The sequence below is a fragment of the Pelodiscus sinensis genome, chromosome 5 (genome assembly GCF_052426305.1).
Source record: "Pelodiscus sinensis isolate ZL-2025 chromosome 5, ASM5242630v1, whole genome shotgun sequence".
Classification (NCBI taxonomy): Eukaryota; Metazoa; Chordata; order Testudines; family Trionychidae; genus Pelodiscus; species Pelodiscus sinensis.
Genome location: NC_143056.1, coordinates 106891889 through 106905548, shown reverse-complemented (window position 1 = coordinate 106905548; position 13660 = coordinate 106891889). Strand labels below are relative to the sequence as shown.

General features: G+C 47.8%; 1 protein-coding gene across 11 annotated transcripts in view; it reads right to left on the bottom strand.

Annotated features, from left to right (window-relative positions):
• The window catches only part of SBF2 (SET binding factor 2), a 639223-nt gene that overhangs the window by 56193 nt on the left and 569370 nt on the right, over positions 1-13660 (bottom strand). For 10 of the 11 annotated variants that reach the window (XM_006129312.5, XM_006129315.5, XM_006129314.5 and 7 more), the window contains one exon: positions 10577-10753. In XM_006129312.5, the coding sequence (XP_006129374.2) occupies positions 10577-10753 (177 nt within the window). Of the gene's footprint in view, positions 1-8170; positions 9036-9261; positions 9403-10576; positions 10754-13660 lie in introns of those variants that run through there. The other variant, XM_025187865.3, reaches the window with a different exon arrangement.

The window sequence follows — 13660 nt, the reverse complement described above, 5'->3', positions numbered from 1 at the left end:
GGGGAAACAAAGTGAAATTGAAAATAAAGACATTTTCAAAGGGATGGATGAGTGCCATTAAACAACCTCACAAAGTACATAAAGGCTTTTTGTTTTCTATAATAAGAGGATGCACTAAATGCAGAAAAATGTGCTCCAACCACTGACAGTAAGAAGGAACTGATGGAGATGGCCCATCTACAGCCTTAGCTCTGGGAACAAGGGAAGGAAGGTTTCATGCATGGCCGCCCCATTAAGTACTTCTGGGAAAAACCTCTCGACACAGTGCACATACCTACAGAGCAGGAGTAGGGAACCTTGTTTGGGCCAGGGTTACTGACCCACAGGAAAATCAGTGGGAGGCCATGCACAAGTGAGAAGCAAAACAAAAAAACCCTCAAACCCTCACTGAAGTGGCTCCCTGACTGAGAAGGAGAAAGACACTCAACATATCCCCCTCTCATACCAGAGCCTAAGGGGGCCGAGGCTAATAGAGTTTGTGTGCTCCAGGGCCACAAGGATACAGTGAGGATCAGTGCTGGAGCACTAGCACAGGATCCCCAATGCTGGGGGGAGCCCCAAGCCTCGGGGTCAGATTCTGGCAAGCTGGGGACTACCTCTGGCCCCTGAGCCTGAGTTTCCTGACCCCTGTTATGGAACAGAATAGAATAGAAGTGGAATAGAAGTACAGAATCACTCAAAGAGGTCTAAGAAGTACATTAATCCCCATTATGAATCCCCAACTTCTTTGATCGCTCACATATTCATTTAAGGATTTAGAAAATATTTCCAACTCATTTCCCTGTAACTTTAATAGATACAAATAACAAGCAGTAGGGTAGCACTCTAGAAGCCTACATTATCTTTCAAATACAAGAAGTCACGTGGCAAGCTGAAAACATTTAAATAAAAAGTACACTATTACTTTACATTTCTTAATTTGAATCTTTTTCACTTAATGCTACCATAATAAAATACTGTAGTACATTTCATTTTATCTATGTACTTCCATTTAAGTAAGCATTTAACCTTTTAAAACAATATTAAAATACAAACTATGTAATTCCATAGAATCCTAGGGCTGGAAGAGACCTCAGGAGGTCATGGAATTCAGCCCTCTGCCCAAAGCAAAGCCAACCCCAAGTAAATCATTCCAGCCAGGGTTTTATCAAGCTGAGACTTAAAAACTTCCAAGGATGGAGATTCTATCACCTTCCTAGGTAACCCATTCCAGTGTTTCACTACTCTCCTGGGGTAAGTCTACACTGCATTCCTCTTTTGAGAGAGGAATGCAAATGCAGCCAAGCAAAATTGCAAATGAAGCACGGATTTGAATTTCCCACAGTCTAGATGGGGTTATTTTGAATAAAAACCCTTCTTTTGAAATAACTCTCAAACTTTATTTTTTGAGGAGTAAGGGTTATTTCAAAAGAAGGATTTTTTTTCTGAAATAACCCCATTTAGACCCTGTTTTTTTCAAAATAGGATACAGGCAGTCCCCGACTTACGCGGATCCGACTTACGTCGGATCCGCAGTTACGAACACGGACTGCGGGACCGCGCGGTCCCGCCGCCCGTGTACTCCCCGACAAGAAAAGCTGCAGCAGCGGGGCTGTCACCAGGACCCAGCAGCCCGGCTGTGGGCTCCTCCCAGCTCCGCCAGGTGGGGGCGCCTCTCCCGGGGGTGGGTTGGGGGGGGGGGAGCTGAAGCAGCGACCTCAGAGCCGGGCTTCCAGCCCTTTTCCCGGGGGCAGCCCCGCCCAGAGCACTGCAACAAGCGGAGCCGCCGCGGCCGCCTCCGCTCCTGGGTCTGCGCCGCGGGCAGCCCACCGGCCGGCAGCAGTTGCCTGCCTGCTCCCTCTCATGCGAGGCGCGCCGGGAGCAACAGCATGGCCGGCCCCCCGCAGAGTCCCGCCCGGAGCGAGGGGACTGCCACGTGTAAGGCCCGGGGACCAGTGCCCCGAGAGCGCGAGGCAGCCTGGACAAGGGCAGCAGCCCCCTGCCCCGCGAGCCAGGTTGCTGGGACCAGCTGCTGCTGCTGGCGAAGAAGCGTTTTTAACACCCCCCCCGCTTCCTCCCCCGCGCTTTGAGCACAGGGACACCAGCTCTGTCTCTCCGCCCTGCCCGCGTCTCCAGCTCTCGCCGGCGCTTACTGCATCTGAGTCTGCCCGCTCCCCCTCCACCCTTCCGCACAGGTCTGCCTTGCCCCTGTCCATTCTCCTCGCGGCACCATTGACTGGGGAATTTCCCTGCCCCTGTGCATAATGCCAGGAGCAGAGGTCCTTGGTCCTGCAGCAGTGCCTGGATACGAATCCTCGCAATTGAGAGCAAGTTTGACCGTGAGCCCCTACGCTTCCTTAATAGTTGTATGTGTGCAGATGTTTGCTTGCTAGGTAGTAATTACCTAGCACTTACCGCTGCCTTTTCCTCAGTTCCTCTCAAAACAGGTTTAAGGAAGGGTGTGTAGGAATGGTGTCCCTAACTCTGTCAGAGGCTGGGAATGGGTGACAAGGAAGGACTACCTCAGGGTTACCTGTTCTGTTCATTCCCTCTGGGACACGGCACCTGGCATTGGCCACTGTCAGAAGACAGGACACTGGGTTAGATAGACCTTTGGTGTGACCCAGTATGGCTTGTTCTTATATTCTTAATTAGAAATGCATTTGTTTGGGTAGGATTGGGAAGGAGTCATCCAAAGCCTCTCTACAGGATTTGAATAATTATTCAAAATTAGTAGGAACTCAGTACAGGCAGTCCCCGACTTACACGGATCCGACTTATGTCGGATCCGCAGTTACGAACGGGGCTGCCCCGGAGTACACGGACTGCGGGACCTCGCGGTCCTGCCACCCGTGTACTCTGGGGCTTTCTCCGCGTCTCCCTGGTCTGCAGACCAGGAAGACGCGGAGCAAAGCCGCGGAGGGGCTCGGGCAGCGGGGCAGCACAGGCGCTACTGGAGCAACCCAGCAGCACCCCAGCTGCTCTACCTCAGGCGTCCTGATTTAGCCGCTGCTGAAACTGACCAGCGCTGACTACAGGAAGCCCGAGGCAGAGCTGCTCTGCCCCGGGCTTCCTGGAATCAGCTGCTGATCAGTTTCAGCAGCAGCTGACTTGGGGACGCTTGGGGTTCTTAAGTTGATTCTGTATGTAAGTCAGAACTGGCAGTCAGTTTCAGCAGCGGCTGAATCTGGATGCCAGTTCCGACTTACATACAGATTCAACTTAAGAACAAACCTACAGTCCCTATCTTGTACGTAACCCGGGGACTGCCTGTATTTCAAAAAAGTGCCCGGATGCCATTATGCAAATGAAGAATGGGAAATTCAAATCCGCACTTCATTTGCAATTTTGCTTGGCTGCATTTGCATTCCTCTCTCAAAAAAGGAATGCACTGTAGACATACCCCTAATGAAATAGTTTTTCCTAATATCCAACCTAGACCTCCCGCACTGTAACTTGAGACCATTGCTCCTTGTTCTGCCATCTGTCACTACTGTGAACAGCCTTTCTCTATCCTCTTTGGAACCTCCCTTCATGAAGCTGAGGGCTGCTATTAAATCCCCCCTCACTCTTCTCTTCTGCAGACTAAATAAGCCTAAATCCCCCAGCTTCCCGTAGGTCAAATGTTTCAGACCTGTTTTGGTTGCCCTCTGCTGGACTTTCTCCAATTTATTTGTTTCTTCTACAGCAGAGGGAAATCCTGTATACTAAAAACAAATCTACAGGATGAAGATCTACGTTATCTCATAGACATGATAAAAAATGGCAAATTAAATATAAACTCATCTTGTCTTTCCAGTTTGTATTTATAATCATATTGTACAGGATTTGGGATTAGCACCATGAAAATGTCTTTGAATTTCATTAGGGCCAATGCGTGACATTATGATCTAGTTCAAAGAAAGGGAAGCTCATGGTTGCTGTGCTTCTAGAGCATTGTTTCTCAAACTTTTTGAGACCACAGTACACCAAACAATAATGTTTTTTTATGAGGAATATTTTTTAATATTTTCTTAAAAAAAAAACCTGTTGTCAGACAAAGGCATACCTGTGCCGATCAAGAAAGGCTTCTTTGTCGGCGCGTCGCGTCCAGACTGCCCCGATCTGCCGACAAACAGCTGATCGGCAGAGCGGGGCAGCCATTTAAATTTAAATGAAGCCGCGATCATTTCCCTCTGCCGATCTGGCTAATCTACATGCCTCCGTCGACGGAGGCATGTAGTCTAGACGTACCCCAAAAGTGCATTGAAAAAGCAATGTGCTTTTGTGCAAGAGAAAGCGTCCAGACTGCATGGATGCTCTCTCGAAAGAAAGTGCTGATTGCTATCCACAGAATTGCCACCAGGGCACCTATGCTTTTTCCTCTTTCCTGTTTTTGTGCAAAAAACCCCTCTTGCCCATCCACACACCTTTTTTTGCGCAAAAAGGAGTTATTCCTCGTAGAAGGAGAAATACCTACACCGCAAAAACCCCTCTGTTGTCATTTTACTTGTGCAAAAACGTACTTAAAGTGTGGACACTCTACGAGTTTTTGTGCAAAAACTCTGTAGTGTAGACCTAGCCTATGATACTGAGCATGATGGCTAGGTGGAGAAGGCAAAGCTCCATCCTTACCCCCATTCCCACATTCTCAGCCTTCTGAGCAAGGGGATGGACACAGCACATCTATGAAGCCTCCAGTCTTCCAGTGCATGGAAGATAAAGACCAGGCAGTAAGAAGGGAGAAGACATCCCCTGCACTGCAACACAGGACAGGCAAAAACTTGGTCCTTAGTGTGTAATTTCCGGAGTTATTATTTACTCTGTTTATTGCAAGTGTTCTCCTTAAGAGGCTATCATAACAAACAGGATGTTTTATTATATTCCTATGAGTATTTGTTAAACAATAGCTTCTCAACCAAACATCCAGTTGTCCAAAAATGCTCATATTTATTATGATTTACAAAGAGATACATTGTTTACATTCCCCACTCACTTGAATCCTGCAAAACACATCCCTAATCATATTTTTATTTGGTTAATCTCTGTGTGAATGTGAGAGAGAGGAGGAAGAAAAGAGAAAGATTAGTAAATAACTTTTGAAAATATCAATTGCACTGAAATACATTTATTTGAGAACTTCCCCATGTTTGACTCAACAGCTTACAAAAGGCATGTCTACACTACAGAGCTATTTCAAAATAATGGGCTTGCTATAGTGAAATAGTAACCCCTTAGGGTGTGTCTAGACTACATGCCTCCTTCGACGGAGGCATGTAGATTAGCCAGATCGGAAGAGGGAAATGAAGCCGCGATTAAAATAATCGCGGCTTCATTTAAATTTAAATGGCTGCCCCGATCTGCCGATCAGCTGTTTGTCAGCAGATCGGGGCAGTCTGGACGCGATGCGCCGACAAAGAAGCCTTTCTTCATCGGCACAGGTAAGCCTCGTGAAACCAGGTTTACCTGTGCCGATGAAGAAAGGCTTCTTTGTCGGCGCATCGCGTCCAGACTGCCCCGATCTGCCGACAAACAGCTGATCGGCAGATCGGGGCAGCCATTTAAATTTAAATGAAGCCGCGATTATTTTAATCGCGGCTTCATTTCCCTCTTCCGATCTGGCTAATCTACATGCCTCCGTCGAAGGAGGCATGTAGTCTAGACACACCCTTATTCTATAAGGAATAATGCTTATTTCGAAATAGGGTGAATATGGTCGCTCAGCTGTAATTATTTTGAAATAATTGGCCTCCAGGGCTTCTCACAGCTGCCCTGGTGGCCACTCTGTCCACACCCCTCAAAACTCTATAGCTTCCCATATCCTGCAGGGTTTAAAGCTGCAGACAGAAGGAAAAAGGCTTGTGGCATGACACGAGCCCTGCTAGCACCATGCCACCCTGCAGCATCCTGCTGCCATGAGTGACCCCAGCACTCCCTCTGGGCCTCACATGGCTATAAGCACGCCGGCAGCCATCTCTGAAATCCCTGGCCAAGGCAAAGAGCGCACCATCTTGGACTGGTGCAGAGATCCTGAATCTCATAGGTTTGGGGGTGAGGAGTAAAACCTCTAGGATCTCCACACCAGGTGCAGGAACACAGATGTCTACAGCTGGATGGCTGCAAGCCTGACCCAGAAGGGACACACCCGCACACTAGACCAGGTACGCATGAAAATCAAGGAACTGTGGCAAGCCTGCACCAAGGCCAGGGAACAGAATTCCTGCTCTGGAGTGGCACCCCAGACATACTGCAATTATGAGCAGCTGAATGGCATCCTGGGAGGAGGGTCGGTCACCTCCCCACCTTTGTCATGGACTCTAGCCTAGTCATGGCCATTGTCAGCTTCAAGGAGGGCAGGGCTGTGGACCAGGATGATGAGGACAAGGAGGATGACGAGGCCAGAAATGAAACCATGCCCGCCAGCCAGGAGGTAGTTATCACCCTGGAGTCAGCACCCCCATCCCAGGATGTCTCCCAGGGCTCGGACAAGGCCAGAGAAGGCATTTCAAGTGATTTCCATAACTTTCCCTATCTATGGGTGTGTCCAGACTACCTAGTTTTGTCGACAAAAGTGGACTTTTGTCGACAAAACTATACCGGCGTCTACACTACCGCTGAGTTCTGTCGACATAACGTCGACAGAACTCAGCAGTTTTGTCGACGCTGGTATACCTCATTTTACGAGGCATAACACCTTCTGTCGACAGAACTCTGTCGACAGAAGGTGTTATTGCCTGTAACATTGCGTCCAGACTACGGAGTTCTGTCGACAAAGCAGCTTGCTTTGTCGACAGAACTCAATGTGTCTGGACGCTATTTGTCGACGGAACTTTTGTCGACAGTATCTGTCGACAAAACTTCCGTCGACAAAACGCGGTAGTCTAGACGTACCCTACATGCAGGGGAGGCAACGGGCTGTGAAAGACTCCTCACTTGGCCTGGGGCTCGCACAGTAGCTCTGCACGTAGGAGCACATGAAGTGCCAGTCAGGAGTACTCAGCCATATGAGGAGGTCATGCAGGAACTGTTGCTCCTTCTTACAAGGATCCTGGACAAGTTGGCCTTGCTCCAGCCTCCATGGTGGGACACCTTCCCATGACAAGCCACCACTAAGGAGGCTGGGGACATGGAAACACACAACAGTGCCCCACAAAGCACAGGGTCATGCCCACACTCAGGCAGCTTCTGCTTCCAGTCAAGCGCAGCGAGGCAGAGGACAGTGATCCCTTGCATGGGAACCTGCTGGGGGGAGGAAGGGGAGAGGACCCCAGTTCCAGCCTCCCCAGCAAGTGGCCTCTTCTGCTCACACACACCTCCCTGAACACCCTCCTTCCTCTCCTCCAGCAGCCAGGAATAGAAGTTCTCTCTCTGCAGGATGCCACCACTGCTGGACCTGGAGTGTGTGTGGCACAGAGGGAAGGCAAGCCACCCCACTCCTCCCTCCCACCCCCAGGCACCCTTGCTTGCTTGTCCCTGGAACATGGGGGTAGCAAGACTCCCTTAGATTTCCGGGCCCCTGCAGGAAAGTGCCCACTGTATAGGCAACAGATGGCCTTGCTCAAAGCATACTGCCATCGTCTGAACCGAGACCTTCGGTGTCGGCTCAGAGATTAGGGTTAGGCTTCATGCACGCTGTCTCCTAGCAAGACTGCCCTTGTAACTTGTTTTCACAGCTGTTAGCATGGCGCATCCACCACCTCCCGCACCATCCTCCTGACTCCAGAAACCCGCAGGTGAGGGCAATCCCATGTTGACCTAGTGCAGGAACACCTCAAGTGCCTGCATATTCTCCAACACAGTTTTGAGCAGGAACAGAAGGGGCAGGCTGGCAATCTGGAGTAGTGTCGTGCTGACTGGAAGCTGTGGCACGCCATCTGGGACCAGCTGTCCTGGCAGCGCAAGACCATGTGCATGGCTTTTCACCACCACTGTGGAATGCCTGGTCACTGTCATTGAGTGGTCCAGCAGGCACCCACCACCTGTTCCCCCCAAAGTCCATCTAGCACCTGCATTTGCCCCGCCCCCGGACCCCCGAGGGCTGTGCATATGAGGCTGTGGGACCTTTCAGGCAGCCAAGCAATCCCAACACACCCAAGGCAGATGCCACTCCCAGACCCATCTCCCTCCCTGAGTGCTTCATCCCCCCCTTTCTGCCCCTCTTCCTCCCTCTCAGGTTCTTTCACCAGTCTCTCCCATTATATATTCCCCAAATAAAAATTACTGAGTTTATTGTTTCAAATAAAACGTCTGGTTTATTTTATCTGCAGGGGAGGTGGAAGGCGGGAAGGGAGGGCAGAGAGAGGAAAGGCATACGGGGCAATGCAGAAGCCCCTTGTGGGGAAGCCCATGGGAGAGTCTCACAGCTGGCCTTAGCTAAAACTCTCCCTCAGGGCCTCCTGGATGAGCACAGCCCCCGTGCACAGCTGCTCAAAAGCGCTGGTGAGCTGTTAAGCCTCTGCCCCCCACTGTGGCAGGAAAGTCCCCCCCCTTATTTTCAAAGAAGTTGTGGAGCACACAGCAAGGCACTACCACCTAGGGGATATTCCAGTCACCAATGTCTAGGCAGGTGAGGAGGATCCGAAACCTCCCCTTGAGGCAGCTGAAGGCACCCTCCACAATGATGCGGCACCTTTGGAGTCTGTTACTGAAGTGTTCTTTCATGGGGTCCAGGTGTCCCATGTAGGGCTTCATTAGCCAGGGGAGCAAGGCATAGGCTGTGTCATCCACAATGCAGATGGGCATGTCCACCTCCCGAACCCTGATTGGGGAAAAAAGTGCATTCTCTGGAAGAGGCTGGAGTTCCTGAATACATGGATTTTGTGTGCCTTCCGTGACCAACTGACGTAACTGTGAACTGGCCCTGGTGATCCACAAGGGCCTACAGGACCACGGAAAAGTACCCCTTCATATTGATGAAGTCTGAGGCCTAGTGGTCAGGGTCCAGGATGGGGATGTTGGTGCCATCAATGGCCCTCATAGTTGGGGAAGCCCATGCTGGCAAAGCTAGTGATTATAAGCTCCACATTGCCCAGGGTGATGATTCTGCACAGCAGGATGACATTGATGGCCTTCATCACCTGTAGAATCATAAAAACATGGAATCACAGGGTTGCTAGAACCCTCGGGAGTTCCCCGAGTCCAAGCCCCTCTCACAGCAGGATCAAACCCAACTAAACCATCTCCGCCATGGCTTTGTGAAGCTGTGACTGAAAAACTGCCAGGGAGGAAGATTCCCCCCCCTTCCCTCTGGAAACCAATCTAGTAGTTCACCACCCTCCTAGGACAATAGCAAGAGAGTCAAACCTGCATGTGCATGGCCCCAGTGATTGATCTCCTCATGCCGAACTGGTTCCCCTTGGAGCGGTAGCTGTCTGGCATGGCGAGCTTCCAAAGTGCAATGGCAACATGCTTCTGGAGGGGGATGGCACATCGCATATGGGTGTCCTGTCACCAGAGGGCAGGGGTGAGCCACTTGCAGAGCTCCAGGAAGGTGTTCTCCAGAAGTCCTGGAGCCACTACTGGTCGTCCCACTGCTCCGTTACGATCCAATCCCAGCAATCAGAACTGGTCACCTGGTGCCAAAAGCAGCAGTGCATGGTGTGCAGGAGAGGATGGAAGGGACTATGGGGCACAAGGAGCACCTGAGATGGGGTGAGGAGATGCCCCATTCTGAGCTGGTAATCGGGGTACCTGAAGTGCCATGAGGACAGCCTGCATAAATTCACCAGGAGTTGCAGCAGGAGGTCTGAGAGCAGTGACTGCTTTGCAGCATGTCCAGTTCCATAGTGGAAATGCTGTGGCATCCACAAGGGCAATCAGAGCCCACGGTATGAGTTTGCTGTCCCTCAATGAGGTAGGCAATGGAAAAGAGTCTGAGACAGGGCTGTAGAGGGGAGCCCCTTTAAGCATGAGCCACAGGAAGTGACTGCTCTCCTGATGCCCTGCCCAGAGTGCTTCCAGGGGGCCTTAAATGTGATTCAGGCTGCAATCAGTGTGGATGCGCAATTTCATATAAATCTGCGCTATTTCTATAAGGATTTGTAGTGTGGATGTGCTATTTTGAAATAGTTATTTTGGGAGTTATTATTTCAAAATACCTTATAGTGTAGACATAGCCATGTAGAGTAGCTTATTTATTAAATTAAAATATATATGAAAATACAGAGTTGGCACATAGTAGTGAAATGCCAAGAACTGTGTATGTATTTTAAATTAAAATTGTCAATTTATTATTCCCCTTGCATAGTTACTTAATTTTCTACTTTTACATTTTTATCTGCCTTTAATAGGAAACAGAAAAATTCATGTGTGCAAGCAAGGTCATAACAATCAATATAGATAATATTTTATTGCACATTATAAGGGAAAATGAATTACTCCATATGTCCAGTTGCCTAATATATTTCAGATCAGTAAATCCTAATGCTGTATTCAACTAATAGTTAGAGTCTGTATAATGATATAACTGATTTCATACAATGTAATTACATGGAACAAAGAGAAATGTTTGTGGATTAGAACAACACATATTTCTCTGTCAGCAAAAATCAGAATGTATTCTGGGTAAACAGTATTGCAAATATATTTTTAGAAGCAAATATATTTTCATATTAATTACCTGTGGGAACCACTCTGATTCATCCAGTGCCTTAAGGAATGTCATTTCAGAATCTGTAGGAATAGTACTGGGAACACAAGCCCTCATCAGTTTTTTAAAACTAGTTTTCACCTGTCGGATGTCACTGAACTCAACAGCAACAAATTCACAATTCAGAGCAAAATCAAGTTTGAAGCCCTGTGGATGAATAAAACCGACACATTAATCACTAGAGAAGCATACTCTTCATCCAAAGTATCCATTTGAAAAGAGATGCTTTCAAAAACACTTTAATGCTAAGAACTTCCAAATACATTTTATATTTCATTTTTGCATAATAATCTGCTTAGTATAAAATGATACTGACAACATCTTTCCAAATGATCCCCAAACATACTACCCTATCCACCATAAAAATGAATGTTAAATACTTCTATTTTACGTGGATAACAGAATAAAGTTGGCATTTAGTAGACCTTCCTAACTCTTTGGAAATGACACTGGACTTCTATGAACAGTTACAGTATCATTATTATTTGATAAATATGAACTCAAGAGCTTGATGCTTAATTCTTAAGTAATTGATCCAATCTGAGTGGGGAATATTTTTTATTTATTAAGTTCAGGAACTTTGAAGGTATTGACTTAAGTTACCAAAAACAAGGGAATTTAAAGTAGATGGTTGTCTGTTAGAAATGATATGTCTAGATATTCTAATGGATGGCATGTAAGATTATCTACTCTTAGACCTAAACTGTGGACTAATTAAGCATAGGGTTGGGGAGTGAAATATATTGGTAAGAAGTATGTCTTATTATTTATTTCCTCCAACATCAGCTATTTTGAAACAACCTTTTTAAACAAAAGATACAATTTCTCTTGTACTAAATCAAACCTCTTGAATAAAGTACGAAGAACTAAAAATGGATTCCGGGTGGGAGGGAGGGGGGAGGAATTAACAGAAAAGTTACAGGCAGCTAACACATCTAAATAGCCATTGCAAGATGAATCAGCTGCACCTATACAAAGCTTAACTCAACATACAGCAGAACTGAGAAAATATCTGATAGTCAGAATTGATACAAATTCAGAAGATATACGTGGCTTTTACAGAGTGATGTCTGGTATAAATTACACATACCATAGTTAGAAAAAACAATGAGGAATCCTGTGGCACCTTAAAGACTGTAAGCCCATGTCCACATAGCAAGCAGTTATTTCGACATAATGTTGACATGATGTCAAGCTGAAGGACTTTTTACTCCGTCTCCTGTAACCCTCATTGTACGAGGAGTAAGGGAAGTCAGAGGAAGAGTGCCCTTCCTTGGACTTCCTGCTGTGTAGACAGCGCCAAAGCTGAAGAAAGCTATTTCAACTTAAGCTACGCAATTGATGTAGCCCAAGTTGTGTAGCTTATTTCGGCTTTAGCCCTACTGTGTAGACGTGCCCTAACAGATTTATTTGGGCATAAACTTTCACGGGTAAAAAACACTTCAGATGCAAATGACAAAGTGGTTTTTACCCATGAAAGTTTATGCCCAAATAAATGTTAGTCTTCATGGTGCCTGGTTTGTGTAAGCAGGGGATGATGTAAGCAGGGGCTGAACTGCTGCTTGCTATAAGCCAGCTAAAAGGAGGAGTGGGTGTGCCCATTACAATTGTTTAGCTCTGCAAGGTAATTAACTGTTAACTGTTGATATGTAAATACAGCTCAGGAGAGAATACGAGGTGTGGCTATGTAAATCCCATTCAGCCAGGACTGATGGAGGAACAGTGTTGGAATGGAATGTGGAGAATTGTATATAATTTGGGACTGTTGTGGGGATCACTAATCATGCTACCCCTAAATGCGGGAACTGTAAAACATGCCACCAGTGCTTGTAGGAAAGACATCACCATCGTGGTAAGAGGTCTCGAAAGAACAAGCCTCCCCCCTTCCAGAATTGAGTGGACTGAGCTTGGGGAAAGGGTTAAAGGGCTTGAGTCAGCCTACTTCACACCTGGCTATAAGACTGGCCCAGCCTGGACCTTTCCTCCTTTGTTTTAAGGACAGACCTAAATCAGATTTCCTGAGGAGTCTTTTCTGGGGAATCCGTCAAATCCTGGGGGTCTGGGTGGTCCCTGTCCCCCGACTGTCTTGTGACTGATTCTCAGCTTTCCATAAACTAAACTGGGGTTTTCCTCACTTCGGCAACGTGCAGCCCTGTGCTCATTTTGACCACACCGATAGCAGAACGATCCTCTTCTCCTTCGGCTGGGTGGGATGGCAGCTCCAGGCGCTGACTTCTGCATCACCACAGCCTGAGGTTCCTCATCCCTGCAAATCCTTGCTTGGTCAATGGCTCTCTGCAACTCAGCAATCCATTCTGTCAGGACTTTAATTTATTGGGCAAAGTCTCCTCTGGTGTTCACCATCAGCACTGTTTGTTGGGGTGCAGTGCTGGTTGGCTTAGTCATCTGGGCCTCCCAAAGCCCACTGGCAGCCTGCCCTTCTTCCTCCTCTCTGACCTCCTTTATCAGTTGGAAGTATGTAGGGGGGTGTTCCTGTCGTTCTCTTAGCTGGAGGTGTAGTAGAATCAGGCTGTAATATGGAGTTCCTCTTACAATTTGAGCCAATCTGGTTTGGTCCATCTGCTCATCAGTCACTACTCCCCTAATGACAGCTCTCTGTAGCAGCCTCTCCAACCTCTGTATATAGGCTGAGACCTTCTCTCCCCAGTGCTGCTTAGCATTGAGAAAGTTACAGAAACTGTCTTCAGGACCCTCCATGCTCCCAAAGGTGTGAGTGAGGGCCTCTAGGCAGTCCTTTACACTGACCTCAGGGTTAGTGAGCTTCAAGGTGTGAATCACATCTAAAGCTGGGCCCCGGAGACTGTCTACTAAACATCTTCGTTTTTCTCTGTCTGGCACAGCCCACTGCTCTAACATTTCAGTGGTGTGTTCTAGCCAGGGTTCAAACTCCTCTTCCCCAGGGAATAATCTTAACTTACAATAGGAGCTTGCCATAGCATGGGATAGCACACATTTCTCTAAGATTTGCCCCAGGACTTTTGCCCAATCATCTGCTGAGGTGGCTGCCTCTGAGCTACAGGCTTCTGAGCCAGG